The 11,278-nt window shown below is 38.5% G+C and overlaps 1 protein-coding gene across 1 annotated transcript in view; it reads left to right on the forward strand.

The window, feature by feature from the left end:
* Window positions 1-9,862, forward strand: part of LOC139696493 (nose resistant to fluoxetine protein 6) — a 49,018-nt gene extending 39,156 nt beyond the window's left edge. The window contains exons 13-16 of the mRNA XM_071595317.1: window positions 2,603-2,777; window positions 4,587-4,729; window positions 7,508-7,696; window positions 9,820-9,862. Coding sequence (XP_071451418.1) covers window positions 2,603-2,777; window positions 4,587-4,729; window positions 7,508-7,675 — 486 coding nt within the window. The 3' untranslated portion in view covers window positions 7,676-7,696; window positions 9,820-9,862. The remainder of the gene's footprint in view (window positions 1-2,602; window positions 2,778-4,586; window positions 4,730-7,507; window positions 7,697-9,819) is intronic.
* Window positions 9,863-11,278: the final 1,416 nt, after the last annotated feature.

Below are 11,278 nucleotides of genomic sequence, written 5' to 3' on the forward strand. Positions count from 1 at the left end.
ACAAATACATATGATGAACCGTGGTACTGTCCACACAGCATAAAATATCCAATGTATGTCAAATGAATATCCGCAATATGCACCAGTAATCCTATCTATGAGTGTATATGTAATGCATACACATGATATATCCATGGCTGGATATATTAGGGGCAGTCCATTGAAAACCAAACAACTACTACAACAATCAGTCCATGCACCAACAAGAATATAACCCAACAATTGTTTGCATCTGTGAGTTGTCACTATGCAGTTCTCCTATCACAATGTTAGAAGCATCAATACGTAAAAAGCTAGTTTCTAGCTTTTAGTGTAATGGGTGTTATGGTGGGTGTTTGGATTTCATATGATTGCTCCAACTAGATGTAATACACATTGAACATTGGCTGATGGAATATTATCAGCAGAAGTAAAAGCTGAACCAACAAACTTGGCCATTATTCAGAACTAAAGGCCACTAAGCAATCACAGAGAGGAAAAAGTCCACTGGGTATACGATCACTTAAAGGAAATGATCGTGGGAGTTCCTGGAGGGAAATATTTGATAGTGAGGGGGGATTAGAATACAACGATAGGTAAAGGAGGAGATGGTGATGAGGTTTGGGACTACAGTTAAAGAACAAGATGTGACCACAGGGAGAAAGAAATAGCATTCTGCAGGAGACAGGAGTCCATCATCTCCAACTCTTTGTTTAGACACCACAAAAAGCATAGGTACACATGAAAAATGCCAGGGCACTTAGAAAAGTATCAGTTAAACTATTTTATGGTTAGGCACTGATTTAGGAACAAATTGATGAATTTCCGGGAGCAGATGTGGGTTCAGATCATAATTTAGTCATTATAAATTGTGACATCCGATTCAAAAAGATAAAATTGGGTGATGACGATTGAATCAGGAAGATAGACGTAGATTAACAGGATGATAGACATAGATTGGAGGCCATAGAGATGTGGATGTAGAGAAGGATGGAAAAGGTCAAATGGGCAAAAGGGAAAACAAATGAGGAAGTGATTGGCATATTGGAGAGTTGAAGGTATTGTTGGGATAAAAAAAAGAAAGCAGGAAATTTGGATGCAACATATGGAGGTAAACTTATTGTTGTACAATTTTATGAGCTGCATCTGTCCAAAAGCATCCTTAACAAGTAGAATACCAGCAGTAATAATAAATGCATCCTATGCAGGCTTTCAAAATCCCTGCTAAACACTCCATCTCATGGTGGTGGCTAATGGAAATAACATAGTGTCTCCAAAAATTTATGAATTTACCTTAAGGCAACCCCTAATCTATTTCAAAACATATTTCCAAATGAAAATGTGTGATTTTTTCTCTTACAGTGCAAGTAGAATGAATTCAGGTTGATTTCTTCTGAATCTTAAGCATCCTTCAATAATAAAGGAAGTCAAATAAAACATTTCACTTCTTCTGAGGGTCTCTGGATACCATATCTGTTCATGCAAAATGTCTCAAAATTATACCATCAATCCATAAACTATGGAAAGAATATAAAACCCAAAGCCGTACACTTAAGGGCACTTATAGGTGGAATAAAGAAGGGGGTTTACAGGGAGCGAGAAAGTTATAGCAATCACTCAATCACTCCGGTATATGTAGGCACATTGACCGTCGTGAATCGCAAACACACAACACTCAGGGTTTACGGGGCGGGAAGCCCGACGCCAGTGACCCGTCACTCAGACAAATGAAATATAAAATAAATAGTTCTAACAATTACTCCCTCGATCAGGTATTTGCACAACAAATTGACCTTCACAAGTCGCAACCACACACCCACTCAGGGTTTACGGGGTTGGAAACCCGACGCCAGTGACCCGTCACTCAAACTAGGAAGACACTGTAAGCACAGTGCTGGTGGGGAAATAGTGCCGAAAAACCTGACACCAGGTGTTTCACCTGCTAAGCAGGCCTCTTCAGAGAAGAATTCTTATTCTTCTTAACCTGACACCAGGTGTTTCACCTGCTAAGCAGGCCTCTTCAGAGAAGAATTCTTATTCTTCTTAACCTGACACCAGGTGTTTCACCTGCTAAGCAGGCCTCTTCAGAGAAGAATTCTTATTCTTCTTAAAGAATAAGAATTCTTCTCTGAAGAGGCCTGCTTATCAGGTGAAACACCTGGTGTCAGGTTTTTCGGCACTATTTCCCCACCAGCACTGTGCTTACAGTGTCTTCCTAGTTTGAGTGACGGGTCACTGGCGTCGGGTTTCCAACCCCGTAAACCCTGAGTGGGTGTGTGGTTGCGACTTGTGAAGGTCAATTTGTTGTGCAAATACCTGATCGAGGGAGTAATTGTTAGAACTATTTATTTTATATTTCATTTGTCTGAGTGACGGGTCACTGGCGTCGGGCTTCCCGCCCCGTAAACCCTGAGTGTTGTGTGTTTGCGATTCACGACGGTCAATGTGCCTACATATACCGGAGTGATTGAGTGATTGCTATAACTTTCTCGCTCCCTGTAAACCCCCTTCTTTATTCCACCTATAAGTGCCCTTAAGTGTACGGCTTTGGGTTTTATATTCTTTTCATTCACTCGGCCGTAGTACGTTCTTTATCTATTTACCATAAACTATCTTTTTACAGGGAGCAGTTGCTGCTGGCTGGACACTGAGTTCTCTTTGTCTCCTCTCCTTACTTTATGGTTTATATGGAACCAATTTGTCACCGGCTACTGCAGCTGCCTACTCATCCCTGAGCCATACGGCATGGGCACTTGCAATGGCTTGGGTAGTCATTGCCTGCTCCACTGGATATGGAGGTGAGTGTCTAGGGATTTCATTTGACAACTCCTTTTGAAATTCTTGTGCATATAATTATGTGACTGGGAGAAATACTATTTATTCATATAGCTATTAGGAGTGCTTCAAAGAATTCCATGACTTGTTTTTGAATCATTTTTTTGAGGTATTCCCTGGAAAACGTAGGATGTGCAGGAACAAACAAAATGTCCAGAACAACTGTATAGCATGAAATTCAGCATCACTTAGCTTATCTGAGAGAAATAGCCACAACAATCAATTCTAGCCACGATCAAAACTTGATGGAAGAGTATAAAAGCTCATAAATAAGGTGCCATAAGCTATTGGGCACCACAAAACATGCTTATAACAACAGAAGTAATCCATGTGAAACATAAAATCTGAAGAATCCTGGAGAATCATAAACAGCTCTAAACATAATTCCCATCCTCAATTCCCTTACAATTACACGACTCTCATGATATTGTAATCTTTGAGCCTACTCTAATAGTTTCATAATTTAAAACGATTTCAATGATAAATCAACTTTAGTGATTTCTCGATCCACCATGGCAGCAATTGCTACAGATAGAACCACAAATCTTTGATCTTATACTCAGAATCAGAGAATGTGCTGTCTAATAGAGCATTGGCTATGTACTAATTGTAGCCCGGAAGAATATGGCAAGATGAAGAAAGATAATAGACATAGATTGAAGACTTTTGAGCTGTAGGTGTCAAGAGTAATGGAAAAGTGAAATGGATGGAAAGGAAATCAAAGGAGCCAGAGTTGAGTATGGTGGGGGAAGAGAGGGGATTGTTGGGAGTGATTTAAAAGAGACAGGAGAAGTGTATAAAACCATTTTGATTAGTGATCGAAAACTGTGAATGGTGAGGAAAAGGATACACACTCTGAAGGTAGAATGTATTTGAAATTAGGAGAGGGGTTATTGCAGCATTGACTGATAGGTTATGTCTTGCGGTAAACTAACATATATAGGGGTTCCAAGTTTGTGTCCAACCAAAACCTACCTTAACTGGTAGACTACCAAAAAGCAATAATTTGATTCTGTTGCAAAAGAAAAGTAATTCACCAAAAACGTAGACAAAATAAACTTATCCAAGGAATCATGAGTGCACATACATACACAGTAAAATTGTGAATATAGTCTCTGATGCAAATACAAGTTCATCAGAAAATAATTCTATTCCTAAATCTACATTATATCAGGCAAGATTAAATGTGCAATTTAAAATTTAATAGTTTCCTTTTTATCTACAAATATTACACGAAATAGTATCAAAAGTTTCACCTGTTATCTGTAAAAAAATACCTGAAGTCATAGCATGGTATGAAGAAACAACTTAAACTCTGTCACTTACAGTCTCTTGCTAAAAATAAACATAAGTTTTGGATCCCTTTACTAATGAACAAAGTATTTATAATTGAATCTTGCGTACAAGTCGGTAATTGTGGAACATAATCTCCTTAACTCACTGCTTCAATTCTATTTTTATTGTTTTTAACTGTTACCATTAATGCATAATTTGGTAAAATTGTCTTATGTAATATACCTCTAGTTATTAACTTATGAAATATACTTCTAGTCACTATATAGCCAATAGTCCAGGAATGTATGCACTTTTTATCGTTCCTATGAAGTGAATAAATATTTTTATAATACTTTAAATGTATTAATACAAATACAAGCATGAATTGAAACTTCAAGATTTATCACCCCAAATTAACTTTATATTAAGCATAATAGCAATTTCATGAATACAGAACATGTTTTATTTTATCCCTCTTTTGTACCTATGAATTCCAGGTTGGGTGAATTCCTTGCTGTCTTGGAGTCCATTGTATCCTTTCAGCAGGGTAACGTACTGTGCATACCTAGTGCATCCTTTAGTGATCAGGATAACAGCCATGAATATGGACAGTCCACTGCATCTTGGGAAAGACAACATTGTACGTGATATAATAATGATAAAGCTTATTTCACATGACTAATCCATTTTAAAAAAATAGAAAAACACACTGAATACTGAGCAGCCAATAGATAATTTCACAGTGTATGAGATAATACCGAGCACAAATGATTATACCTGCCGTCAGAGTATTTTTTCATTCTCCATTCTTAGGGCAGTGGTAGTAATACAGATGTATACCTAGTTCATTAGTACCTATTACCAAAAATATAGACAATGGGCAGATTGTGTGTATTCTGGAACTCATATAGAATCCAGGCCCTATGACTGCGGGGATCGGGATGGTGCGGAGGCCAACATACTGGCTTCCCAATGAGAGGGTCCGGGTTTGAATCCTGGAGGTGACATATTTTTCAATGGTATTCTGATCCCTACATGAGGTGGTTTGTGGAGAGCACTCTGAGTGAGTATGATGTCCGTCAGATGGAACGTTGAACTGCTGACCCCTTGGGGTCTTTTTTTAAGAGTAGGCTAGCTGGCCGATGCCAGATTTCTCTCCACCCATCATCCTTTGCCATCCATCCCTAATGGCGCAAATGACCTCAGCTGTCAGTCGCCTCTCCTAAAACTACAACTACTTGTAGTAAATATGAAATGAACTTCAAATTACTTGGCAAACGAGTGGAACATGGTGGGTAGTAATTGATGAGAGCCTCCTTGCTATTTTTAGCGCTTGAACCACATGCTAAACAAACAAGGCTTAGGCCATTTTATTGTGGTATTGATACAAGAAGTAGCAGATTGTTTCATTATATTTATGAGTTCAAAGGTACATTTAGCTCTAACTTTGAAGTAATGCAAAAATTTTGAATTTTTACCCCAGGGGTTTAAAACAAGGGGTAGAACACTCATCTGCCTGGCTCTCTTTAACAGATTCAGAATGAAATGTCCCAACAATAGTTGTTTTGTGTTTGATTGTTTTAACCCCAAGTCCTTAGAAAAATCTACCAAAATTCTCAGTCATTTGAAACAAGGAAGTTAAATAAAAAAAGATATGTGCAATTCATGGGTTTAAGAAGCGTACTGTAATATGTAAAATTACAAACATCATGCATTTTTTTATCTTATTTTTATTAAAACTTGAATAAAAATGTATTTTAGATCAGAAATTATTAAGTACCTTGTAAAACAACTTAAACCAAAAAAATCAAATGACATTTTTGCAAAAATATGTCATACCAACTTGTAAATATATATCATGCCACCCAGGGAAAGAAAAATGTTCAAAAAGTATGGGAAAGAGAACAGTTCAACTGGCACAACTCCAAATAAAGTCTGCAGAAAGGATAAGATTTACATGAATATTTTTTTATGATTATTATAAATTTGAATATTCCTCTCTTGCACTTTATATTACTTCAATGCCACCTCACATCTATGAGTGGCAGAAAGCGTCTCGTACAAATTACAACTTTTATTCATTTTACTTAAGCAAAAATTTTAAAAAAATCTTTAATTCAGAATGGGTCTTTGTTAAGTTATCCTAGAAAATTTTAGGCAGGAGTATGATCATTTTTTAAGATTAAGATTAAACCGGATCGTCTGGGGTTTGCAATGTTGGAGAAAAAATTGAACACTAAGGGAAGCGTGAATGCCCTCCGTGAGCGATTATTGCGCTCGCGGTTGCTCGGTTTTCGACCAGATCTCGAAGTCCCGTGGTATCCAGAGTTCGACGGACGGGATGTAGATTTGACCTTCGCGACCGGGGAGGGTTTGGTTAGTACCTCAGAAGGGAGGGAAACGGGCACCAAGCCGAACGGTAAGGGGAACAGGGTATTGGCGGTCGATGACGTGACGGTGGTCGCTAGTGAATTAGAGTTATCTCGCCCGCAGGAAGCGCTCGGAAGCGTCATGGAAGACCCGATAAGGCGCATTGAACGGGAAGCCCGATTAATTGACGATCTGGCGCGAAACTTAGCATTGAATACGGATGAAAGGTCGCCTGCGGTCGAAGGCGAGACCATCGTGGCTGCAGGACGGGCCGGAAGTACGCAATCTCTCAGGGCAAGGGCAGAGCCGACGAGGGTACCGAGTGCTGTCCGAACGCAACGGGAGTAGGACCTTCTGCCGGCGAAAAGGCGACAGCGACGGGAACGATCAAGCTCGAGTGATAGTCACGCGAGCAGAGTATGCAGAGAGGCGCGCTGTGCGCAGGTTCGGAAAACCAAAGGAACGCGGGCGCGTAAGTCCGAGTAAGAGCGGGAGTAGTGTGGACAGTCGTATAGGATCGCGGAACAATGCAGTGCACTCGCGGCAGAGCACGGGGAGTCGCTTGCGTGATAGCAGCGCCTCGTTACAGGATAGCCGCGGCAGTGTACGCTCTGAGCGTCGTACGGTTCGATATGAGCGCTGGCGACTGCTAGGACTAGAGGAGATTCCCTCGTGGGAGCTCGTGGAGGAGACAAGTTATTCTAGAACATTTTAGGCCGGATGATGATTATTTTTTTAAGATTAAGGTTGATCGAATCAAAAATATTGGGTAACCGTCATAATAGAGAAATGCATGAAATTTAGATAATATTCAAGTGGTATCAACTAATTCACTACAAAATCAATGCAAAAGCAAGTATTCAAGAATGTTTATTAAATAATAAGATAGGTTCATACTTTCGGATTTCACATGTCTGCAACTTTAGCTACAAAAACGCCATTAACGTAGCATCCAACCCATTCAAGATTTAATGATATAGGTCAAAATAGCTTTAATGATTTCATATGAATTCCCATTTATTGACTGTTATTTCTTTCTCTTTTCCAGACAATTATTTACCTTGGGAATGTGGTGGCATCGTATGTGCTTTCATTTATGGTTTCACTGGCATTTGAAGCACCAGCAGTGGCTCTATTGAAAATCTTGCATCCAAAACGTCATAAAGCAGATAATGAGCAGAACCCACCTCACTACATAGATCCCACAGTAGGATAAAAGTTCCTGTTCTCAGAAAAGGTAATAAAAATTATTATGTGCACGAAAAGTATAGTTATAATATATATATATATATATATATATATATATATATATATATATATATATATATATACATATATACAGATTATACGGAAACACTCACACGAGCAGTATAATTTTGGGATGGCACAACAGAACACAAATAAAATAGTAACGCCTGAAAGGACACTCAAACGGTAAATTGTTTAAGCTTTCGGCCTTCTTCGAGTAAGATCTATCTGCATATGTATATATATGTATATATATATATATATATATATATATATATATATATATATATATATATATATATATATATATATATATATATATATATATATATGTGGGTCGCTGTAGTCCAGGGGGTAGAGCGTTGGGCTACTGACCAGAGGGTCCCGGGTTCGATTCCCGGGACAGGTACTGTGGGCACCTGCAGCTCCACCCAAGCTATGTGATTTTTCGGGTACCAGATCTTCCTGGGAAACCATAACCGGCACAGGGAAAGGAACTGGCCCCCTTACCCTGATGTGTGAATTTCACACACCATATAGGGCTTAGTACTGCCATCACTACCAAATCGACCTTCGGGTTAATTACTGTGTTTATGGTTTTATATATATATATATATATATGTTTGTGTGTATCTTTCAAAAAAGATTAATGAAAATCAAAGAACTAACTTTAATCATTTATTGGTCTCAGAAAATGAGGCACAACAGACAGGAAGATATGGAGGGGAGGGAAATCTGGAGGTACTGGAGGGGGGGAAGAGGGTTAGACATAGGGAGGGGCATACGTAATCGGTGAATGATTGTAGAGAGAAAGGTGTCAGCTAATGGGAGCAATTTGGTCCAGGGAGTAGGTAGGTTTTGAACAGCCAGATGTAAGCTGACTCTAGGGTCTATAATTGGATTAGGTTGGCTGGCTGTTTGTGGGAAAGCGGAAATAAGGCATTCTTTGTGTTAATTGTCAAAATATTTATGGTGGGTAGTTGCGTGTCTGAGAAGTAGGTGGTTGGGGAGGATGCTCGGATGAGGATACACAGGATGCTCTGTGACCATTAGTCCTAACATTGAGTGGCATGGTGCAATGGCCAATATAAAGTACTGGGCAGAGTGTACATAATAGGAGGTATATGACATCTTTTAGAAATGCAGGAAAAAGTGGAAGGGATGAGAGATATTTGAGCTGGTGTTGTTGCGGAGAAGACTTTGCAACAAGGATGGAGCAGGCTGTGCATCTAGCACAATTACATGGGGTCGAGGGGGTTTTGGGAACTGCTGTGGATTTGGAAAGAGGGGCCTGGTGGATTGAGGTATATTTGGCAGAGTTACTGGATTTTTTAATGCTATAGGGGCATTTGGAAAGTAGGTTGACAGTGGTTGGTCATTGGAGAGGACAAGATAAAGATTTCTAAGAATTATTTTTAGGGACTGCACACCAGGGAAGTAGCAAATGGACAGAGCATTTTTTTTCTTCTTATGGGATAATTTAGGGGTATATCTAGGTTTTTGGATTATTTTTGCAGCAGGGAGTTTGGATAATCATGTTGGATGAGAAGACATGAAGTCTTGACAGGAATTTATTCAGGTAATCAGGGTTGTAGCAGACAGTGTAGGTACAGTGGCCTCAGATAGAAAGAGAGTAAGGGAATCACTATCAGGTGTAGAGAGGATGACAGCTACTGAAATGAAGATCTATCTGTCTTAATGAGGGTTTTATATGGTATGGAATTTATTATTGAGAAGGGAGAATTTTTTTTCTCCAACATTGAATTTTGGAATAGAAAATATTCTCAAAAACTCAGTGAAACAAACATTAATTCTAAAATACAGTTTTTTAAATATAGTTTTACGATACTCTTAGATGAAATGATTTTGAAACTTTTTTCATTTCACTTAGTAGTGACACAAAGACAAACTATAATTAAATCTGAGTATTTAATAAGTTACAATTAATTTGTAATGTACTTACATTTAGTCATAAACAGGCTTCATAAATGACATTCCGATCTTTTGATTTCAATTGCTGAAACAGGAAAGTTTTTTGAAAATGAGGGCATTTTTTTCCACTGTGCAAAACTATTATAACAGCAAGACTCTAGAAACATGAATTTTTTACAGGAATCTTTGATGCTGGACCTGAGCTTCCTCACTGGAAGGCAAGGATGATTAGGTCTCAAAGCCCTACAGCTACATATGTAATGCATTCAATGTAGCTAATTTTAAGGATATACTGTAAATAATGTAATAAATATAATCATTTATTTTTATTTATATTTTTGTTATGCAAATAGATAGCAAGGATGTTCACACAGAAAAAAGAAGTTGAATGTGTATTGGATTGTTTGTAAAAATGTTCTAGTGGATATGCTGTCTGTATTCTTTAGGTTGTTATTTTGCACACATATATTCTCCGGTTTTAAGACTGAGAAATCTTTAACTTGTGCCAATAAAGATATGACAGTTAAGTGAAGATGAATAATCATGTAAAGATATCATATTACTATTTAAAAAGGTGATAAAACATCAACACGCACATTCTAATTCACACCAATAAATGGAGTGATTCCTTCATGTTCATACTTGAGCTGTGAATCAATGCTACTAAAAGAGCACTAGGTTTTTCACTTTGGATGCTACAGTTTCTTCAAGTGAGTTTGAATCAACTATTCTGTATGTGTCCTTGACTGAAATTTGTACTTTTGAATTAAAAAATAAAATTTGGCACTTCATTTTGTATGTGATTTAATTGCACACGTGTATACATACAAGGACTGTTAAAAAAATATGAGACTGGTCTCTCTAGGCGCCCACTGCTTGACTTATCACAAATAGAGAGGTGCTGCCTCATAGCTGCATCTGTGACAAGTGAAACACCACCTTGCCTGTGGCCCAATCATCACTTGTCCAAGCACAACAGTGATTCTTCTCTGAGCTTGCATTTGCTTGCTGTACAATTGTTTGCCGGCGAAAATGAGAGCGTTGCATGTGTCCACTGAATTCGGTTTTAACTTCAGTAAAAGTGCGACTGAAACTTATAGATTGATTCAAGAGGCATTTCGCCATGAATCTATGATTTGGGCATAGTGTTGGGAGAAGGGGCCCTCTACACCACAAGCCAAAAGAGCTAGCTCAAGATATTGTGCAAAAACGTAAAGGTAATGTGATCGTTTCCTTCGATTGGGCAGAGATTATTCATTATGAATACATTCCCAAAGGACGAACAGTGAGTGGGCACCACTATGTAGAAGTTATGAGAAGGTTAACACACATCCTGTTGCGGAAGAGACCACAAATATGGAAAAGCAAATCTTAGTGCCTTCATCACAACAATGCACACACATTGATTTTCATCGAATATTTGGCCAAAAACAGGACACCCTACTCTGCACTTCCTGCTCCAGTGGACTTTTTCCTATTTCCTAAGCTGAAATTCACCTTGAAAAGATGCCGATTTGAAACTATCAAAGACATCCAACAAAATTGTAGTGCAGCCTAGAGGAAAGAAGCATTCAAGGCAAGGTAATCACTAATTAGGTGTCACATACGTACATAGAGGGTACTTTAATGGTGTGCACCA

Source organism: Hetaerina americana, unplaced genomic scaffold, assembly GCF_022747635.1.
Source record: "Hetaerina americana unplaced genomic scaffold, ioHetAmer1.1.p SCAF_1, whole genome shotgun sequence".
Taxonomy (NCBI): domain Eukaryota; kingdom Metazoa; phylum Arthropoda; class Insecta; order Odonata; family Calopterygidae; genus Hetaerina; species Hetaerina americana.